The 24,229-nt window shown below is 39.0% G+C and overlaps 1 protein-coding gene across 1 annotated transcript in view; it reads left to right on the forward strand.

Annotated features, from left to right (window-relative positions):
* The first annotated feature begins 3,406 nt into the window (after positions 1–3,406).
* The window catches only part of LOC121410001 (F-box/LRR-repeat protein 5-like), a 38,442-nt gene continuing 17,619 nt past the window's right edge, over positions 3,407–24,229 (forward strand). The window contains exons 1-4 of the mRNA XM_041601807.1: positions 3,407–3,550; positions 15,907–16,053; positions 17,913–18,107; positions 23,934–24,057. Coding sequence (XP_041457741.1) covers positions 3,443–3,550; positions 15,907–16,053; positions 17,913–18,107; positions 23,934–24,057 — 574 coding nt within the window. The 5' untranslated portion in view covers positions 3,407–3,442. The remainder of the gene's footprint in view (positions 3,551–15,906; positions 16,054–17,912; positions 18,108–23,933; positions 24,058–24,229) is intronic.

Below are 24,229 nucleotides of genomic sequence, written 5' to 3' on the forward strand. Positions count from 1 at the left end.
CACCGAAAAACAATGTTCTTCGAGCAATAAAAAGTGTTTTTCGGGGGATAATGACACTTTATCGAGAAAAACTATGGTTTATCGAGATAAACAGTATTTCTCCCGATAAACATAATTTTTCACGATAAACGATGTTTTGAGCCCGATAAACACTGTTTTTCGCTCACAAAAAAGGTATTTATAAAATGTATTATTCATTTATTTGTAAACAGAATTTTTTTTTGATAAACAAGGTTCTCACCAGGAAAACAGAGTTTCTTTTGATAAAAAGTGTTAATCGGGCAAAACACATAGTTTATTGAGAGACCTGACATGCCCGAGTGAGAGATGGTCGGATGGCGATATCTTATGCAGGGCCGCGGCGGAGCGAAGTTGAAAGTGGGGGCACAGGGAAAAGTGCACCTTTTCATCTTTTCATTCGGAAAGGGCACTATCTTAAAATAAAGCAGAATGACGTATCTACCTCACTCACATTGCCCATGAAACTTAATATGAATACGGAGGAGGTCTGGTAAATATAGGAATCCTAAAGGGATGAGAAATCTTAGCAAATTTACCCTGCATTTCCCTTATGGCCATGTTGGTCTATCAAAATTGTACGAGTCAAGACGCCATCAGGCCTGGAAAACCACGATAAATGTTAATGTAAGGTGCGAGTTATGATATCATTACATGTACTGATTATGCAGGTAGTTTCCATTATTTCATGAAGTCACATTTTGTGCATTACTTTGTTCTAACACACAATTATGTTTGATCATAGAAAACAATGACTATAGATACCCAAATCGCATAAAAAAAAATTGAACGAATTCACTAATAATAACCAGATCTCCTCAATATCTTATTGAACACGCTTATGTTTTCCTCTGCGCAACCCTTAGTTTCAAATAGCAACAGCCTCGTATTCCTCGAGATTATGTGAAATTCATCAATATTTAACCCTATCTAGGCCGGGGTATTTTGGGAGTTCATATATGGCCGGGGGGGGCTCCCAGGCCCCCCCCCCCCAAGATCTCGGCCGTCGACCGCGCGATCGCGCCGAAAATTGGCACGCGGGTTGCCTGGGACATAATCTACAAGATTGTATAGTAATTTATTTCATGCGAATCGCTATTAAGTGATTATGCTAATTTATACATAATTAGTATGCGAATTCATACTTTTTCTCTAACTCCTTAAATAAAGCTCCAAATGTACTAATTTTGGGTATAGAAACTCTTTGTGGTGTTCTTAGCAAGTGTACATGAAAAAAATTGCGATATAAAATCATTTTCTTATGTATTTTATTGTTTTTTGCAATTTCTTATGTATTTCTTTGTTTTTTTACCTTTTGTTTTTCATTGTTTTTTCAATGAAATTTGTTGGGGACTCTTCTGTGATCATAAAAAGCATAAAATAAATACATTTAGACCAGCAAAACTAAAAATAATCATACATTTATGAATTTTGGTTGAAAAAACAATTTGCATTGACTTTGTACACAAAATCACGTTTTTGAGCAATTTTCGGTCTGACATGCACTTACATAATGTTGCGTAATTTCAGAACCATGTACCCGGGTGACGCAAAGTTGGTCTCAAAAGTTGCGCAAGACTTGAAAGTAAAAAGTCAGCGAGCGGCGCGGTCAAAAAATTTCGCGCGGCGAAAATATTGCGCGATTCGTTGAGGGGGGCCTCCGAGGCCCCCCCCCCCCGGCCTAGATAGGGTTAAAATGCGTATTTCCAGCATCATAGTAGAAACACGTACAGAACAATCGTTCCAAATGAAAAAGGGACGCCAGTCGCCATCAGAACATCAACAGACGAATATTTTCAACACAAAAAAAACTATAAAAGAAAAGGCACATTGAAGTATAAATCAACATAAGGGATGAATTTCGTTATCAAAAGTAAAAAGAAGTAGCGAAATGGGCCGCTTCATAATTATCATCGGATTCATCATCACTCCGTTAAAGTACAGTCCACCAGGTTTGTGTATCATCGTACTTGTAAAATTATGTAGGAGTATGTACACTGCTGTGGAATTAAGATCTATTCTACGTACGTGCGGTTAAAAAGGAAAGAAAGAAAAAAAAATAATATAATAAAAAGAATTATGCGATTAAAGGATGCATCTGCAGAATGAAGCAGAACCGCTAAAGAAAGAAACTGGATGGGTGCTGTAATAGGGCACGAAAAAGTAAGGACAACTTAAATGGTGTAATATTCGTATTAAAATTGACCTAACACCAACAACAAAAGATCAACGAAGTTGAAATCACCCAATAATGCCAAGGGGGAATCTTTAACACATAAAACGGGACTCAGGTGAATGAGGCACAGAGCACGTTCGTGAGGGCCTTTTATGTAATGAAAAGGGGCAATTAACGGGCGCCTATAAGAAGGCAAACATGGCAAAGGGGCACTTGTTAACACATTAAACGTAAAACGGGTCCTTCCTATCTGAAAGGGGCGCAGAAACGGCAGAACTGACGTTCGTGTCTTCCAGTGGATATAAATAGGGGCACTGATTTGATAAAGGGCATGCACCTACACTCGGAAGGCAATTTTAAGGGACCGGCCGGGTCCTTCTCAGGTGAAAAGGGTACAGAAGTCACAAAACATGTTCGAGAGGGGGGCATTTTGGGGTAAAAAATGGCACTGCCACGAGAAATTGCCGTGACATGAAGGGGTCCTTAGGTGATAGGGGCATCATACACGCTCGTGAACGGGGCATTTCATTTCTTGTGTAAAAAGGACACTTTTTAGTGCTTCAAAAAGCCCCCCCCCTCCCCCGATCGCCGCCCCCGTCTTCATGTCTATATCTTTGAGATGACAAATCTTATCATCTGATCATTTCTCCCACGGGATGTATAGACACGACGAGATCCATTGATATTGTCATCCGATCATTCTCTCACAGGGAAGTAGACATACAAAAACTTTAGGAGTTGGAAGCGTTATCTTTAAGAGATAAAACAGAAAGCAAGAAGAAGGCTTATAACAGGCTTCGAAATAGGGTCAAAATAGCTACTAGACGACTCCAACTATGAAAAAAATATCGCTAAAGCAGTTAAATTGAATAAGAGATTTTGGCAATATGCGCATTTCAAAACAAAGATTAAATCTCTATGGATTAAAACTGCATGGAGTGGCATCTCCACAAACGGCTGAAGTTGGCTGAGGCAGTGAGGGAGATAAAGCAGACATTTTACTTGATTACTTTTCTACTGTTTACACCATTGAGCCTCCTGTATTCCTACACCTGCTCAGCCCAGTGTAGTTGGAAGATTTTTGTGAAATTGTGGCAAATAAAGATAACGTTCTTTCTTCGCGGCTTTCCAAACTTGATGTTTCAACAGTGGGTGTTTTCGGAATTACTGGGGAAATGGCGTGCCATACCCCTCGCTCGTATAGCGTATACACCGTGCGTGACGTAATCAACATGACTTACATTGGAAATGGAACTCCAAAACAAGATGGCTCCATCTCCAGCACCCTCCGAAATTGATGTGTTTTCTGGACCACATAGCCGCATGAAAAGACTTGTCCAGTTGTATTCAGAAAAGGTAATCTAATCACCCATTTGATTATATCTTATTTGGAAAATATGGCCAAATCGTGGTTTTAGGAACCACTCGTACTCGTAGACGTAGATTTGTGTACGCGCACTTGTGTACAAAGTGAATGGAGGTGGAAATGGGGAACCGTGCGTGTGACTGAATAAAGCGCTGCTGTATGAAGTGAACGGTGGTTCCCAATATCACGATATCTAGTTAGACTTAGATCTAGATCTAACGTTAATTTGTTAGTGAAGAGGCATCGATATTTTCGGCATTATCGTGATATTGGGAACCACTGTTCACTTCATACATACAGCAGCGCTTTATTCAGTCACACGCATCCCCATTTCCATGATTTCCACCTCCATTCACTTTGTACACAAGTGCGCGTACACAAATCTACGAGTGGTTCCCAAAACCACGATTTGGCCCTAGATTATCTGATCTAACTAAGCTAACCCAGCTGACATGGCTAGGACTCAGGAGTCGGACTAGGAGTTCCCGCCCGCGCGGGTAGCCTGGCGGCTTCTTGAGAGTAAAAATCATTTAGGGCCTAAATATACCGTATAACCGCCAGAACTCGAACACCTTTTCAGTAAAGGTTGCATAAAATATATTTACGGCATTTCTGGCTTACATTCTTGGGCTTGCGATGTAGCCGAAATTCTAAGCTTTCCGTAGGTGCCGTTCGATTGGGATTTCATCGGGAAAGTTTCGGGGAGCGCGACGATCGCCGAAGGCTTCGTGCCTGCCAGAATTCGTACACTACATGCCAGAATTCGAACACCAGATGGCGCAATACATTTTGCGTGTTGATGATCGCGCGATCATATCCCCCTCGCTCTGTGATAATTAAATGATTGTTTTTTGTGAATTTAGTGTTTATTGACTTAATTCACCTCTTTATCTATTTTTATGTAGTTATTTTTTTAGTTTCTTCAACTATTTATACATTAAATCATAGGTTCTATTCATTGAAATAATAAATTTTCATGAATTTCATTGTTTGAATTAGTTCCTGCTACATTTAACTTATATTTCAATTTTAGAATAATTTCAGTCATATCACTTACTTTTATTTTGAGTTTTGTGCTTATAGATCAGGGATTCGATTTTAAGGCGCGCGAGAGCGATCGCGCCTTAATCCATTTTTGGTAGCGCGATTAATAGCGCGCCTCGCGATCGTTGACCTGCGCGGAAATGCCTAAAGTCGCCCTCGAAATCACCCAAAATCATGCTTATTGCCGAGTGAATAACAACTCAATATGCTCGAGCTCCGCTTACCATTTAAAAATAATCCAAAAACCAACACTCAAAGTCATGAATAATCCTTAAAAATAGCGCGAGTAGCGCAGTTTCAAATGCCGACGTTGCGTTATTTTTTCTGTACCACGTATTTCCATACACATGGTACCAACTACGGAAAAAAGAAATCAATGCAACGGTCGGGAAACAGTTGCATGTATAGGGGTCCATTATGAATACCACCATGTGCAATTTCGAATGCACATGTTTCCCCTACAGATATCACGATTCTGTGATTAAATAATTCGAATTACACAGGAAATAAATCCCTGAGACTTGTAACCTAGCATTGGTGAGTTGTCATTCGGCTTTGCTTTTCAAAACGGCTTAGGCCTATTAACTTCCAAAATAAGTTACCTTATTTATTAATTATGACTAAAAAATCATTTATTTTCTTTTCTAGGGGATGAGGTATTATATCAGACAATAAATCATCAAACAAAGCTCCATCTATTTTACAAGGCTGGCGGCAGGCTCACGCATTGGCGCTTTTACTAGCTAGACAGTTAGAGCTCTGTCTCTGCCAGAGCTCTGGGGGACAATTCACTCAGTAAAGGCCTCAATGATGGTGATTTTCTGTTTCAGACAGAGTTTACATTTCATGAATATTATTCAAAACTGCCAATAAAGTTTGATGATTTCTTCATTGTCATGTATATTTAAGTTCTTAATGAATACATTCTCACCGAATTTAGACTCCCCAATAGAGAAATGAAATTTTCATGGAGATCTGCGTTTTCAAAGAACTTCAGGAAAAGTTAGGGGATGTGGGCCTTTATTACATGTACATGGCTGAGTACAAGGTATTGTACTGGAATAGATGGAGTAGAAATTAGATATTGAATTCATTTATATCCAAGTCCAACTCACAGTCACACACACACGCACTCACCCACATCCACCCACATCCAAGATTCTAAGCATGAAAAATAACTTTAAAAATCATACAATATTGAACAAAAAGTAATAATTCATTAACAAGTGAACAGGTATATCCAAGTCACACACACACGCACTCACCCACACACACCCACATCCAAGATTCTAAGCATGAAAAATAACTTTAAAAATCATACAATATTGAACAAAAAGTAATAATTCATTAATAAGTGAACAGGTATATCCAAGTCCAACTCACAGTCACACACACACGCACTCACCCACACACACCCACATCCAAGATTCTAAGCATGAAAAATAACTTAAAAAATCATACAATATTGAACAAAAAGTAATAATTCATTAATAAGTGAACAGGTATTCCTCAAAATACAAAAAGTAGCATTTAAAAAGAGCCCCCGAAAACTCAAACAGGTTTTGATAACACACAATCTAATTACAAAACATTGTAAAACGATTACAAATGCTTCCTTTGGTTGTTGATTGTAACTTTATAGTACATACATTTCCTCCATCTGTTTTGTTAATTGGACAAAAAGCTCCCCTTGTATGTTGAAGAAGAGCTTTTTGCAGTGCTCCTCTACCGCTCTCCTTAAAAGATCTAGGAGAGCTATTTATTGCTCCCCTCATAATTATAAAACTGAGTCCCTGTATAGATTTCATAATTTCTTTATTTAAAAAAAATCAGAAAGGATTCATTTATTTGCAATAGCTTTTTCTATGTATTACTCTCAATTACTATTCTTCTATGACTAGTCAAATTATTAATATTGTTAATGATTTATGATATTATTTTTATATTTATTGTCATTATTAAAATAATATTTATTCTTATCAATGTTAACAATATCATCAGCATCATTGGCATCTTCTTTTATATGGGCCTAATTTGTGCTATTATTACTTAATTATTTAAACTCACTTATTATCACAGTGGTATAATTTTTCTCTGCCAGTATATGAACTTATTTCATTGAGAAATTCATGTGGGGGGATATATTTTGGAAGGTATAACCACAATGCATGTCAGTTGTCTCACTACTTTTATTGAGGCAAGTAGGAGTATTTCAGGGGGGGGGAGGGTTATCAACATTATTGATTCATTGATTTCCATATATCACTTACCGGTACTTGATTTCTGTGTTTTATTGCAGGTTTCTTGGTTCATCTAAAGAAGTGCGAAATAGAAGTTTCCCACTTACCTTAGCACACTCTGCATGGGCGCTCAATTCCGATTGCATAATAAAACATTAATTACTGATGATACATATATATCACTCTTGCCTTATTATCGATTCCTTTATCTCCAAAAACATAACAGAAATTATACAGTTAATACAATAACTAAATACAAAATAAGAAATACATGTAATAGTAAATTGAAAAAAATGAAAATAAATACAAAAAAATTGAAAAAGATCATAAGCAATTTTTATTTGTTTAATCAAATTAAATAAAGAAAGAAAAAGATAAAAATGAATAAATGAATTATAAATAAAAAAAATCAAAAAATATTCATAAAGCATTTTCAATTGGTTTCATCAACTTGAATAAAGTGCTTATGTGCATTAATTAAAATATAATAACACAAAGACATTTATCATGTCCCAAAATGAGATTTTAAAATTGTTTTAAGTGATCTTAGACTGTCAATCATATTTTTTAAGAGAGAAAGATGAGACAACCAAATAAAAGTAATTGTTATATCATGCAGGGAATAATTTTGCTTTACATATTCGAATAGCATTTTGGTCATAATTTAGCTCTCAACTAAGTAATGTACAGTCCTATATGTAAAGATATGCTATACGAAAGAATTTATCCGTAGCAGTCTATAAAAAATGTGGAGAAAATTGCGATGCGATACCAGGAAAATTATTCCCTGTCAGGCATCATTTCAGAAGACTTTATTTTCCTTGATCACTGCAGCCCTTATTTTTATTCTTGATCCATTCTGTATCTTATACATATATTAATTAAGCAAAATATATATTTCTACAACGATGAATTGCTGTAATCATATATGAAACACATTTATTTTGAGACCAATCATTTATGGATTAGAAAAATCAATAATTGTATGGCCTATATACTATGCAATAACAAACACAATGATATGAATGATGTAGTCTTCTTCAATTCAAAATCTTTTGTGTTCATCTTTCAATCAGTTATAATCATTATTAATCATGATTACTGTGAAACTGTGTTCATTAAAAACAAATAAACTTTCCATAACAGTAACCTTTTTTCTACATTTCAAAGTTTATGCATAACCACAGAGAACATTGATGGCTAGGATATAGCCTATCCACAGAAGACATCTGAAGGACTTGGTAGGCCTACAGATCTTCTTGTAAATATGACAATAAATCCACTTCTATAGTATAGGAGAGAAAGAGAGAAAATCATGTTATAAAAGTGCAGGAAAGTATACAATTATTATTATCATAATTATTATTTTTACAGTCGTGACTGTGAAAATAATAATTACCCCTGATAGAATAAAGGGATAAAATGAGGAAGAAAGGGAACTAAGAAAAGGAGCTTAAAGGGTTACATGTATTAGTTGAGTTATTAGTCCTGTAATTTTGAGAAATAATATTAAAATCTTCATTCCGTCAAAATAGGGCATTGTCCATGGCAAGGGGCGGGTTGCATTATGGAGCATTCCCCAGTTGTCCCCTAATAAATAAACCTGGAAAAAAGTGTTTAGTTAATTGTAATGTGCTTTTGCCAAACTTGGCCCCTAATATGTCTTTGCCACCCCCCCCCCCCCCATGCACTTGCCTCCTAGTCAAAATCTTGGTGCTGCCATTGCATACAAACCTGGATAAATACTATTCAAAGCCTGCATGCCCACAGTGAGCAAAATACCCAGCCTAGAATGTAGAGAAAGAAAAAAATGGATTCGGTCCTGGCCATACCACCACAGAAAAAAGGTAAGAATGTTTCGAGATAATAATTATAATTTTAATACATATAGTAATGACAAAAGTAATGTCACAATGATAATGATGACAATAATAGCAACATGTGGATGAAATTATAATGTCAATCATAGTCAATGTCTCAAGGGTCATATAGGGGTGGGTTTTTTTATATATACACAACAAAAAAAGTAAGTCCCCCTAAATCAAACTGCTGTAACTTTTGAACCAAATAATTTTGAGATATGATATTTCATGGGTGGTTTTATACACTCATTAAGCAACTCCAGGGGAAAAATGAGATTGATCGGTTGAGTCATGCATGAGTAATTAAAGATTGAATTAAAAATGACCATTTTTGAAAGTCACAAGAGTCGTTTTTCAGATTGTGCAAATACAAAGTTGGGCAAAAATTGTTTTTAGGTGAACTTTATAGTGTTATGCTGTTTTACTATCCATCATTTAACCATTTCAGACCAAATTTTGATATCGTATGTTCATGGTTGAGTGAGCACGATGTATTGCAGGGGCCGCGGAAGCGGGGAGGGGGGGGGGCTGGGGGGCTTCAGCCCCCCCCCCCCACTTTTTTCCATAAGCAAGTACAAAAATGTAATACGATTGTGATTTTTGACATGGTCAGCCCCCCCCCCCCCCCACTTTAAAAACTGCTCTGCGGCCCCTGTATTGTGACGTGTCATCATAGGGTTTTGGGGGTATTATCTTTTACAGCTTGTTAGATCATGTTAAAATTTGAAAATGTTGATGGCTCCCCCGATTATAGGCCCCTCCCCCATTTAAAATTCTGGATCCACCACTGATCTGTCCATACATTCAACTGATCCTGAGAAATTGTTAGGAAAAGAATACATTTATGCAGTATAAAGAGTATTCATTCCTAAATTTTCGAATGTGCTCGCTCAACCATGAAATGGCTAAAGTTCTGAAAGTGTTTGGTGATAGAAATGATGGATGATAAAAACAACAGCAATTAAAGACACCTTTCAAACCAAATTTGCCCCCAATATTCACTTTATTACCCTTTAAAATGAGTCTGTGTCATTGAAAATACCAATTTTCCCACTTTGATGCGTGCTCACTCATCCATAAACAAGCAAATCGATTTCATTTTTGCACAGAATTCTGCCCATAGGTTGATAAACATTACTGCCAAACGACATTGCTAAAGACAGTCTTGAAAAAAAGTTCCACCATATTGAATAAGGGGTTTACGTATGCTTAAACATATGCACCCATAATGTACACAAGTCTATGAGAGAGGAAGTCAAAATTTTAACAAATATGAAATGAGGGTTTGTTTCATGGACGGTTTTTGTTACTTCTGCCAACAGTTATTTAATGAAACTTCGCACATGGCTTCAGAGTAACACTATCCAAAATGTGCACGCACCAAAATAATCATTCGATTCGGTAGAGAGTGGGGCCAAGGCCTTGAACTTTCTTCTCATTTGCATAATTTTCGAATATTGTGTGCTCACTGATGCATTAAACATCGGGATTTTCATGAAAATCAAATCAAATGAACTGTGCAAGGAGTTGTGTGACAGATATCCATAGTTACAAATTGCAGTTTTTCCAATAACGTAAAAAAGAGCTAATCACATTCCACATGTTCATTCAAGCGTAAATGTTTAAGTTGACACCTTTGAATCATTGAAGCATGTTAATTGGTCATGAACATAACAAAAAAGTTGAGAAAAGATCATTTTCAGTTAGAAAAATGAAGCAATACTTGCCTACGATATTTGAAAATCGCATTTTTTGTTTCCAATAAATGTTCATTGAACCGTGAAACGGTGAATATTGTTGGAGATAGTCTTCCCCAAAATAACTGTCATCATATTCTAGCATTTTTTATTGAAAAAAATGTGTAAAAATCCAATTATAGCAAATTTGGACTTGAGTTTATTCAACCGTGAAATTTAGCTTAAAAAGTTGTATCGTCTTTTAGAAAGTACCCTTTCCAAGCCTTCTGACTAGTTTTCATGATGAGAATGTGGAATTAGTTCCAATACAATGGAATCAAAGTCGTGATATTTTGCTTGTGACTTTTGAAAAGTGACATTTTTGCCTTCTGACGGTGCTCACTGAAGCATGACGTAAGATACATCCACAACATTTACTCATAGGGTAGCTTATAAAATTACCTACACGCTCATGTAAAAATATATCAAAAACTCACATTGGTTCGGAAATTATTGATGTTTGTTTAGGGGGGGACTTACTTTTTTTGTTGTGTATATAATGTAGTTGTACCAAAATTAGATATTGTATCAAAATAATTTAATATCAACTTGACAATAAATCATTGGCATTTAAGGAGAATTGCCCAATAAATAAATATTAAAAATGAAAACCAGGGGTAATCTGACGAAAAGGATCTTTATATGAAGGAAAAAATCACCCAATGTATACAGAAATAAATAAAAGGAAACAGCTGAAAATTATAATAAAAGGAAACCCTTCCATCTGTCCCCAAAGGTCATACCGGCGGAAGCGTGGGGATGGGAGGAATTTTTAGTTGATAACTTTTTCTTTTTTTTGCTTGTCAATTTTGTTTCCTGCGTCCCCCCCTAAATTCTGGTGAACCCCCCTTAAAATGTCTCTTGTCCGACCCCCTAAAATTTAAGTTGATGACCTTTTTTTTGCTTGTCAAATTTTTTTACATGTGTCCATCACAAATTTCAGGTAGCCCCCCCTAATTTTTTGGCTTCCGCCGCCAATGCCAAAGGCAGCCGGGGACCTGACCCCCCCCCCCCCCCCCCCCGAAAAAAAAAACTATCACCCAAAATAAAAGGTGCGTCTTTTTAGCCCCCCCCCAAAAAAAAAAAAAATAAATAAATCACCCGAAATAAAATGTAAGATCATAAAGAAAGACAAGCAAAAAAAAGTTATCACCCAATATGTAAGGTCTTTTTAGCCCCCCCCAAAAAAAAGGTTATCACCCAAAATATAATGAAAGGTCATGTAAAATAAATGACAAGCAAAAAAAAAGTTAATCACCCAAAATGTAAGGTCTTTTTAGCCCCCCCCCCCCCCTCAAAAAAAAAAAAGGTTATCCAAAATATGTAAAAAGCAAAAAAAAATAAAGTTATCACCCAAAATGTAAGGTTATTTTAACAGAAAAAAATTGACAAAAAAGGGGGGGGTCCCCCAAAATGTAAGGTCATTTAAAAAAAAATCGATTGTGAATGGTGTATTTTTCTCCATCATAATAAAAATACCACAAATAGTAGGAGGGATTTTGGGTAGGGGGGACACGTACCCCCTGGAATTCCCGCCCATGCCTCAAAGCATGTGCTAAATTGAAACAAAAATCCAAGTCCACGTACAGCCCGTCTATCTAGTCCTTAGTATTTGCCACTCCCCCCCCCAAAAAAAAGTAAATAAATAATAAAATATAAATATGTGTATTATAATGGGCAAATTAACACACAAGAAAAAAGTATTTGGTCAAAAAATAAAAGAAAACAAATTGATATCAAAAGAAAAGAGATCATAATAAATGCTTGATAAAGACTAGTCTACCATTAATTAATTACGTGTTGAAATGCAATTAAATCGGGGTGTTCGAGTTCTGGCAAGAAAAAATTTTCGTGTTAGTGTCATCTTTTCCCCCTTCTGAAACAAAAATTATTTGTAATTACGAGATGCCCTGACGAACACCAAGCCGAAGTAAGAAGCACTTTCGGAATATTGTATATTATTTGTTCAACTTCTTCCAATTTTATTAAAAAATGTGAAATTTCCGTAAAAATACTGATTACGGGCACCCCTTACAAAATCGCGAATAATATCAACTGCTACTCAAATTGTGAAGTAAAATGACTAGTTTTGCCAAGTTTAATTATCGTTTTTGATGCTTATCGCACATGAGTGCGAAGGTACGATCGTGGCCTACCCGGCAGTAGCCCCGTTGCGTATTCACATTCTCCGATACGCGTTTGCACTGGCAATAAAAGGCGCACTGACGCAGCCGCTGGCAATTGAGCCAGGTGTTCGAGTTCTGGTCGGTATATGGTACCCAGTTGTTGTGTGTCCGGACGATCAATTTTAGAAAGTCATTTGGAAAAATTTAAAGGGGAAGTTTCATCAATTTTTAGTACAAAACGTTAGGAAATATTATAGAGAACAAAATAGTAGATAATTGCAACTATTGAATTATTATTTTTAGTGTAATCCAAATACAAAAAGAAGGCTTCAAAAATAACAAAGTGTCCGGACACCCGACCCCCCATCCTCCTAACGTAAGGTTACTCTCAATGAAGCCAGGTAATCCTATCCATTCATGTGGGTGTGTAGACAGCTGGCAGCCGTCTGTTTCGAGGAGTTTTTTTAACATTTTTTTTATAATTCTCCTCGTACACAGACGGCTCGCTATCGTGCAGCCACCATTAGGGGACTTGCAATGCAAAATCCCCCGTCAGGGCTCTTCAATTTTTTGTCTTTAATGAATAAAAATTTTGAAAATTAACGCAACCAAAATGAAAATTTATATTCCCTCTTGCCAAGTTGGCATTAATTGCCAAAAAACGGAGAAAAATGAAGTTAAAAGGAACAAAAACAGTGACTTACCTCGGCTGTCGTGCAAATTCACTTCCCCGTGTTATCCGATCTTAAGTACATAAACATATGGCCATTGAGTCCCCTGTACAGATCGCGCTAGAACTTAGGTCTCTGTATTTGGTGAGTGAAGCCAACGGAGTTCAGCTGAACAACCAACAAAACAGAGACCGAAGCTTTTGGTCTAGTGGGTTTGTAGGCCGCCAAAACCTGAAACTTTCGCCCCCGAGATTTCTACAAAAGATCAAGCTCTAGGCCTAGTCATGTACGGTACATCACATGGGATGCAACATCATTTCCGACATTTCTGCGCCATCAATTTTATTTTTAAATTTAAACAAGAATTCATCAAAAAAATGAGAAAAATATCATGAAAAGACAGAAGAGACTTGCCCGATGTTTACGCCGCTATCTTGTTTCCTATTGTTCTTCACCAACGTTACGCGATGCAAGCGTGGTCTACAGATCCATTTAAGCCAGCCCTTTCACAGTAAGATTAGCCAGGAGGCTTCTAGAGAGTAAAAATCATTTACTAACGTAAAAGGTTTAATGCTCTCATACGAAGCCAGGGCTTCTATTCTATACATGTGCGTGTAGGCAGCCAAAACCTGAAACTTTTGCCCCTGAGATTTCTACTTTCTCTCTAAAAGATCTAGCCCTAAATCATGAACATGGGATACAACTTCATTTCCGACATTTCTGTGCTATGGATTTTATTTTTAGACAAGAATTCATTACGTTATGCGACGCAAGCGTCCATATCGTGGGTGAAGAACAATAGAAAACAAGATGGCGGCGTAAACATCGTGCAAGTCTCTTCCTTTTCATGATATTTTTGTCATTTTTTTAATGAATTCTTGTCTAAAAATAAAAATCAATAGCATAGAAATGTCGGATATGAAGTTGTATCCCATGTACATGATTTAGGAGAGCTTGAGAATCAGAGGGCACCGACGGTGGATAAAAGGGCACGGCAATGGACCGCCGTCGGTGAAGCGGACAATTAAAGGACAGCACGGCAACTGCGAAGGGCACCGACGGCATTCGCCGTCGGTGCTGTCGGTTACTGCGAGGGCTGATTTAAGCAAATGACGATATTACTGCCGAAAAATATTTCTGTTTGAGTGAGCACCACTTCCTTTGGAAAAGTTAGTGAAAAATGATTTGCACAGAACTTTGAAATAGTTATGCAAATAAAAGTAGACCTTAATCATTAAGAACACATGGGATTTAGCGAGTAAAATTGATTTGAAGTTATCTTTTACCTTTTTTAAACTTGTTTCCTTGGCCAAAACAATTCAAAGAGTGCATTGCTCCCCACCCCATTCCCCCACACACCGAGGCCATTGTGATGATATTTGCTTTACACTGAGCTGTGATTTACATGAAATTGCTTAGGCTTGATTTTCATTTTGTTAATCATTTTCAACCTTGGAAAAAGTGTGGAGAAAAGTATTAATACAAAATGAAATATAGATCCACTTTTAATGATAAAAACACAGTGAAAAAATGCTGGAGATGTCTGATTTAAACTTTTGTTCCGATTCAGTTAATATGCCCTCAGATCCAGCTGGCACAGAAAGGGTAAAGGTTGTGCTTACTAAGTGTTGAAATTTCAATTGGGTGGTAAAATTGTTAAAAAATACTTGAATGTACCCGTTTTTATTTCATTTGACTAAAAGTGCAAGGGAAATGTATAAGAAATGTTTTGCAGGGTAAGTTTGACTTCACCCTATCCCCTTGACACAACGTGAAAACAAGCATTTCTGCGACAGATTTCTGTGAGCTTTACAAAAATGGACAGTGCTCATTCAAGTGTAACATTCTGTCAAAACTTTTACTTTCATTGGATAGATGAAACCCAAACCCAAGATTATATGTAAAAAAATTACCCACATTTTGTATATTTTTTAATTCTCAGGGCTTTTTCAAAGTGTAAACTTTGCACTGTATTGTGATATTACGATCTTGAAAAGAGTTTCTGCATATACATACGTATATTTTCAATATTTTAGAATCAATCCTGAAGTGACAATTTTTTTAGACTAGTGCACTCACATCGATCATGATGTAATGTCCATTATTATTGAAATTGAAACGAAATACAAATGTTTCACATCAAGCTCTAAATCAATACTTAATGATTATCATATGCAAATTATTGTTAAATATTATGATTAAATAATGTTCTATGGTCATGATATTAATATTGCTCATGAAAGCAAGGTTTATTTTATGTTGATCGAGTCAATTTTCGGGTTTGATTAAAGCACAGTACTGCGCATGCATGATCGATGGCGATGACTTCCATTCATTAATTCATCGTGCATAAATTATCTCAGCATGAGCAGACGAGTAAGACTCGAACTCTGATCGAAATTAACTTCAAATTAATGGTGAATAGGCATCATAATCGGTTTCATTTTCATTCAAGTTAGACAGTACGGTTCATTTTGATGATTGGGGATTGTGTGAACCAAACGAAATGGCCAGCTGACGTATTTGATCTTTTTTTTTTGATGACCGATTTTGCAAAATCTACACTGGCGCTCGATGACATCATTCGAACGCCGATTTTAAAATTGATTCGACTCAGGCTTAATTTATTTACACAGATCTTTTTTCCCCTCTCATAATTACTTGCAGTTATCAGAAGTCGATCTTTCAAGCTGTTCTGACCTCCGTTCATTGCTATGGAGTTTGAAGGCAACTTTCTCTGAGTTTAAAACTCATGAACACATTGAGAATGAATGCATTATGTGGAGACTGAAGAACAGATTACAATTTCTCAAGGTAATCAAAATTTCCATCTTGAAATGTTACATGTATGAGCAGAGGCTTTATATGAAGTATGATGGTGGTCCTCAAGTCTGTGCACCTAACAATTGAGTTAAGGTTTAACATGAATTTCTTTTTATTTCACAAAATCTTTCATTTGATAATGTGTAGTGTGCCAAATATCTCATAAAAATTTGAAAGAAATATTTTCTTGGAAAAAACCTTTGGCAGCCATTTTCAGATTGAACAAAAAAAATGTGCACGCGATTCAGGGACCTTGATGAGAAAGACTGCATTTTGAGGCCGTCACAAGTAATACCCCAAATTTGTTATTTTTCCACCATTTTTAATCAGATTATTTGATGAATGTCTGTCTGTATTGCAAGTGTAATGTTTGTGTTGGTTGCATATTGTCTTTTTCTAGAATCGTGTAGATGTATACGCATGTGCGCAGACTTAGGGAACTTGCCATAAATATTTGAGAGTATGTATATTATAAATAATTTTTAAGTACCTAGATTCAAAAGCTGATAGTAAATGAATTGAACTATTTTTAAAAGACTAAGTTAAATGCCCTTAATATTTACATTTACAATTAACAATATGTAAATAATCACAAATACATGCTGTAATTCTAAAACAACAACCGGTACTGGTACCGGTAGCTGAAAAAAAGAATGTAGTTGGTATCCTCACTGAATAACTTAATATTTCATTTATTTATTCAGTTTCTTAAAACATACACTGTAAATGCGTGATTCTAAGGTCCACGGACCAATCGGAACATATTCAAATCGATTACAACATGATCATTGATGAATTAATAATGGAAACAAATTAGTCAACAACATTAATAATAGAAATGTAAACAGGAACACTTATAATTGTAACGAAAACCAGTAAAGTATGACCCCTAGTATCCATCCAATTTCAGAAACTTGCTTGAATACTAAAAAAATTGAATTTTAATACCTTTCTCACTATCCTATCATACTTTGAAGAGGAAGTACTGGGCTTCCTGATACCAGAACTCGCTTGAAATTTTTTTCGCCGACATATGCGCTAGAGATCGAATTATGTGCATATGACCACTAGTTTCCACCCAAAGAGGTATAGATGGTGCTATTTGCACGGTCTCAAGTAAGATCGCTATTCACTGATATTTTTCAATTCCAACTTTCCAAGCTCTATAGATCAAATATTTTTTCGAAACACTATAGAGAGACCTGACGTTGTCAAATCAAGTCAATATACAGCAAATATACTCGCACTTCGAGAACTTATTGTTTTATGTATTTTTAATGAACATAGTATTGTATCATATGAATGGTGTTTTTTGTGAATAATTATTTTATAGTAGTTTTCAAAGTCTGCACTGCTGCTATATATGAATTGCGTGATGCAGGTGAGACTGCCAGAGCCGCTCCACTTGTTTATGATGTTAACGTCTCTGAAGCTTTTGAAACATATTTCTGTACATTTTCATTTTTTTTTACCAGATACAATTATGGTATCAACCTATCCAGGTGCATAATGTCTGGATGTCAATTATGTCTGCATAGGTTAATGCACCTGTGTCATATATCATAAACTTTTTAACCCTGTGACCTAGCACACAATATGTTCCCATTAGATTGATTCAATACATACAGACTTGTCATTTGTCAATAGGGTAACAAAAAATCATTTTATTTTAATAAGTAGGCCTACCTACATGTACATGTACATATTTGATTTAATAAGCATCTTGGATTTTTATTCGTTATTTTGACGTCCTTGGACTGGAACTGAACTTTTATTCAATGGATTCACTCCTCATTTCCATTTTATACATAGTCAAATGAAATGACATATTGATGTTTTATATGTTTCAGGTTGAGATATCAGCTGTGTCTGAGGTTCATTCTGATAACAAGCTTAGTGAGATGGTGGAACTAGTTGAAAATGCCTGCTGTCAAGCTGAGAAGTGCAATTTCTCCAGGCAAGCAGCCCAGATTGGCCAAAACCTTATCTCGGCTCTCCGTAATTTCACAGAGGATTTCTTGCCCCACATGCAAGAGGAGGAAGAGGTTGGTCTTATGCATAACCTTGGAGTTGGAGCTATGTATAATGATTAAGTTCTTAATCCCCTTTATACAAATTAAGATTTTACATGTCTTACACTCTTAAAGGGATGCTCCAGGCTGAAGATGTTTATATCTCAATAAAGAGAGTAAAATTCACAGAGAAATATGCTGAAAATTTGATCAAAATCAGATAACAAATGAAGAAGTTGTTGAATTTTAAAGATTTGCATTATTCCGGTGAAACACTTCTACGTCGATGACACCTTTGTCATCTGGCCGCACAGCACACCCGACCTTCACCAGTTTCTCAACCACCAGCACCCCAGCATCAAGTTCATCATGGAGACCCAACGCGACAACTCAATCCCATTTCTAGACGTTCTCATCGCTAAGACACCGTCTGGATTCCCATCTCACCAGGTGTACCGAAAACCTACCCACACAGACCGCTATCTCAACTTCCGCTCACACCACCACCCGTCCATCCACCAATCAGTCGCCGACAGTCTCGTCAGACGAGCCCACCAACTCAGCGACAAGGCACACTTACATCAAGAACTCAAGCATGTGACCAATGCACTCACCACCATCAACCATTACCCCAGAAGAAGGATCAACACTCAACCATCCAGCCACCAACCCAGCACCAACAGCACCGAAAACCCATCCGAAACCAAGCCCGTCGCCACCATAGCACTTCCCTACATCGGCAAGACTTCACACCGACTACAACGCATCCTTCACTCTGCCAACATCCTCGTCAGACACCAATCCTCTCGTAAGCTACACTCCATCCTTCACTCTCATAAGGACAAGCACCCATCCAACAAGCAACCAGGCGTCTACACGATCCCCTGCGACTGCGGCAAAGTCTACATTGGAGAAACCGGCCGAGACTTCGACACCAGACTCAAGGAACACAAGACCCACCACCGACGCAGCGACTGGGACCGATCTGCCATCGTCAAGCACGCACAACAAGAGAATCACCGCATAGAATGGGAAAAGAGCCACCTAATCACCAACATCCGGCACTGGAATACCAGATGGGTCAGGGAAGCCATTGAGATACATCAACACAACACTGTGCCTCAAGACCCTGGCCTCCACATCAACAGCATCTGGCATCCAATCGTACGTCACCATCAAACTTCTAACCAATCCACAAACAACCCGCCGTCCACCGTCACCCCACCGAGCCCTCCTACCCAACACAGCAGTCTGATTGCATCACCAACTCAACCAGGGACTCCGCCGACGCACACACCGCCGCCACCGACACCTCGCTACAACCTCCGCCGACGACCTAACACCTCATCCGTACACCAGGCCACCCACTCACTCCCGCCGAAGCTTACCCAATGAGTCCGCCGACCAACACACACAGAACGCCACCATTGATGTACCTACCACACCGCCGACACACACACACGCCGCCGTAACTCACGCCGCCGTCCACTCACCGCGTCCGCATACCACGCCCACTCGTTTCCCGCCAAAACCGCCGACCCACGCACAGAGCGCCACCTACGACGTCAGCCCGCCGTGACCGCCGGCCTAGAGCTTTCCCCCACGTCCGCACGCACGCCACAAGTACCGCCGCACGCCGAGCAAACACTCACTCCTGAAGACGGACAGTCAACCTGTCCGAAACGTCGAGTCTCTCTACTACTCATCATCTCTACTCGCCGACTGAAGCCAGCATCTCATCAGCTCTACTACTCAAGCTGTTCTCACTCAACATTCCTTCTGGTTTACAGTCCTTTTCAGGACTATTTTCAAGAAAGAATACTCTACTCTCAAATCTCCACTTTCTCGCCTATCCACTTCTTCTCTTCTTCTATCCACTGTGTATATAACACCCCACATGGTGTACCGTAAACCACATCAGCAATTGTACATGCCACCTTGCAAACCTTCAAACAACATCTGACTTCTAGGCATGTCTTGAATATTCATTAGGTGGGTTCATGATGTCATATCCCTACTTGTTCTTTTGTATTATATTATATGAAATAAGGTTTATTCAATTTTTTTTCTACCAAGAACAGAAACAATTGGATTGACAACTGATTAAGTGCATTAGTTATTTATTGCTGCATCTTATTTCACCATAACGGAGACACATCATTTATACATTTATGAAAAAAATAAACAATTATGACTTCATGTACATGTAATCACATACATGTCAGAACATTATTTAGAGGGGTACGCACAATACAAGCACTGCTTTTTAGTGGATCCCTTCATTTTTTCAGAATTTTATTTTATAATGTTTATGATATTTTGTTTATATGTAATACTTTGTTTTGTTTTACTTATAGAAAAATGTCAAATATATTACATGCCTCAATTGTAATTATTTAAACCACATTGCTTTGTTCTCTTGAAAATGAAAACCATTGAAATTGAATTGAAGAAAAAGGAAAGTGGGACTGTGACAACCTTATCCCATGCCCACCTAATGAATATATTCATGAAGACATGCCTAGAACTGTTTCACTGGAACAATGCAAATCTTTAAAATTCAATAACTTTGTTATTTGTTATCCGATTTTCATTGAATTTCCAGCATTTTGCTCTGTGAATTTTACTTTATCTGTTTAGATATAAATATCTTCAGCCCTGAGTATCCCTTCAAGATAAAATGTCAGAAAATGTTATTGATGAATTTACATATATGAATCTTATTCTGAAGGTAAAATTATTAATTATGAATTTATGAAGAAATGAATGATACTATTACAAACAGAAAATTTGTGATATCAACCATTCAATGAGCTTTTTCGTAAGAAAAAGCATACTTACCTTCCTGCATATTTTTGCTGATGTGGTTTACGGTACACCATGTGGAGTGTTATAGAAGCAGTGGATAGAAGAAGAGAAGGAAGTGGATAGGCGAGAAAGTGGAGATTTGAGAATAGAGTATTCTTTCTTGAGAATAGTCCTGAAAAGGACTGTAAACCAGAAGGAATGTTGAGTGAGAACAGCTTGAGTAGTAGAGCTGATGAGGAGATGCTGGCTTGCGTTGGTGAGTAGAGATGATGAGTAGTAGAGAGACTCGACGTTTCGGACAGGTTGACTGTCCGTCTTCAGGAGTGAGTGTTCGCTCGGCGTGCGGCGGTACTTATGGCGTGCGTGCGGACGTGGGGGAAAGCTCTAGGCCGGCGGTCACGGCGGGCTGACGTCGTAGGTGGCGCTTTGTGTGTGGGTCGGCGGTTTTGGCGGGAAACGAGTGGGCGTCGTATGCGGACGTGGTGAGTAGAGGGCGGCGTGAGTTACGGCGGCGTGTGTGTGAGTCGGCGGTGTGTACATCAATGGTGGCGTTCTGTGCGTGTTGGTCGGCGGACTCGTCGGGTGAGCTTCGGCGGGAGTGAGTGGGTGGCCTGGTGTACGGATGAGGTGTTGGGTCGTCGGCGGAGGTTGTAGCGAGGTGTCGGTGGCGGTGGTGTGTGTGTCGGCGGAGTCCCTGGTTGAGTTGGTGATGCAATCAGACTGCTGTGTTGGGTAGGAGGGCTCGGTGGAGTGACGGTGGACGGCTGGTTGTTTGTGGATTGGTTAGAAGTTTGATGGTGACGTAGGATTGGGTGCCAGATGCTGTTGATGTGGAGGCCAGGGTCTTGAGGCACAGTGTTGTGTTGATGTATCTCAATGGCTTCCCTGACCCTTCTGGTATTCCAGTGCCGGATGTTGGTGATTAGGTGGCTCCTTTCCCATTCTATGCGGTGATTCTCTTGTTGTGCGTGCTTGACCATGGAGACCCAACGCGACAACTCAATTCCATTTCTAGACGTTCTCATCACTAAGACACCGTCTGGATTCCCATCTCACCAGGTGTACCAAAAACCTACCCACACAGACCGCTACCTCAACTTCCGCTCACACCACCACCCGTCCATCCACCAATCAGTCGCCGACACTCTCGTCAGACGAGCCCACCAACTCAGCGACAAGGCACACTTACATCAAGAACTCAAGCACGTGACCAATGCACTCACCACCATCAACCACTACCCCAGAAGAAGGATCAAGACTCAACCACCCAGCCACCAACCCAGCACCGACAGCACCGAAAACCCATCCGAAACCAAGCCCGTCGCCACCATAGTACTACCCTACATCGGCAAGACTTCACACCGACTACAACGCATCCTTCACTCTGCCAACATCCTCGTCAGACACCAATCCTCTCGAAAACTACACTCCATCCTTCACTCTCATAAGGACAAGCACCCATCCAACAAACAACCAGGCGTCTACAAGATCCCCTGCGACTGCGGTAAAGTCTACATTGGGGAAACCGGCCGAGACTTCGACACCAGACTCAAGGAACACAAGACCCACCACCGACGCAGCGACTGGGACCGATCCGCCATCGTCAAGCACGCACAACAAGAGAATCACCGCATAGAATGGGAAAGGAGCCACCTAATCACCAACATCCGGCACTGGAATACCAGAAGGGTCAGGGAAGCCATTGAGATACATCAACACAACACTGTGCCTCAAGACCCTGGCCTCCACATCAACAGCATCTGGCACCCAATCCTACGTCACCATCAAACTTCTAACCAATCCACAAACAACCAGCCGTCCACCGTCACTCCACCGAGCCCTCCTACCCAACACAGCAGTCTGATTGCATCACCAACTCAACCAGGGACTCCGCCGACACACACGCCACCGCCACCGACACCTCGCTACAACCTCCGCCGACGACCCAACACCTCATCCGTACACCAGGCCACCCACTCACTCCCGCCGAAGCTCACCCGACGAGTCCGCCGACCAACACGCACAGAACGCCACCATTGATGTACACACCGCCGACTCACACACACGCCGCCGTAACTCACGCCGCCCTCTACTCACCACGTCCGCATACGACGCCCACTCGTTTCCCGCCAAAACCGCCGACCCACACACAAAGCGCCACCTACGACGTCAGCCCGCCGTGACCGCCGGCCTAGAGCTTTCCCCCACGTCCGCACGCACGCCATAAGTACCGCCGCACGCCGAGCGAACACTCACTCCTGAAGACGGACAGTCAACCTGTCCGAAACTTCGAGTCTCTCTACTACTCATCATCTCTACTCGCCAACGCAAGCCAGCATCTCCTCATCAGCTCTACTACTCAAGCTGTTCTCACTCAACATTCCTTCTGGTTTACAGTCCTTTTCAGGACTATTCTCAAGAAAGAATACTCTATTCTCAAATCTCCACTTTCTCGCCTATCCACTTCCTTCTCTTCTTCTATCCACTGCTTCTATAACACTCCACATGGTGTACCGTAAACCACATCAGCAATTGTACATGCCACCATGCAAACCTTCAAACCACATCTTCCTGCATATTGTTTTCCATTTGGATTCCTATCAGTTCTTTGGGGTAAATTCCCTATAAAAATCATTCACATTTTTGAGTCAAGCTAGATGATGTTTAAATTACAGATTTGCTTTTTGCAATGGTAGGATTGATAAATTGAGTTCATCATACTCTGCCAAACAAAGTTTGAAGGGGATATATAGGAATAAGCATGCATTAGGTCAGTCAGCCATTGTATTTCCTATGATTCTGCAGAATTCTCATGTACACACATTGGTCTTTGAGTTAAGATGTGCAAGACCTATTTGGGGGGGTACTACATTGCAATGGTATGCCCCTTAAGCCATGGGTAACATGGTATATAAATTGCCATGATATGGGATTCATGCTTGTTATATAGTGATGGTTGGTTTATTTATACTAATACTTTTCTTCAAATTCTATACAATAAGTTGATAATGTCATGACTAATACGATTCTTTTTTTTATGATTGACGATAGATTTTCCAGCCTCTATTAATGGAATATTTCAGCTACAGTGAGCTTAAAGAAATTAAATCTGATGTGATTGACAGACACCAGAAACTCACCAAGTACTGCCCAGAGGAAAAGAAAGAGTTAGAAGGTAAGGTTGTTGCCTACTGGTATCTGAATTACAAAGCCTATCTTTATCACATGTACAGAATTTTAGTAGTCAACCCTCAATCATAATACTACCCCTCCCTCCTATTTAATACTAAACCAAACCCAAACTGACTAACACAAAATCAATTAGAGATGAGAACGCATCATTTTTG

This window comes from Lytechinus variegatus, chromosome 3 (assembly GCF_018143015.1).
Source record: "Lytechinus variegatus isolate NC3 chromosome 3, Lvar_3.0, whole genome shotgun sequence".
Lineage (NCBI taxonomy): Eukaryota > Metazoa > Echinodermata > Echinoidea > Temnopleuroida > Toxopneustidae > Lytechinus > Lytechinus variegatus.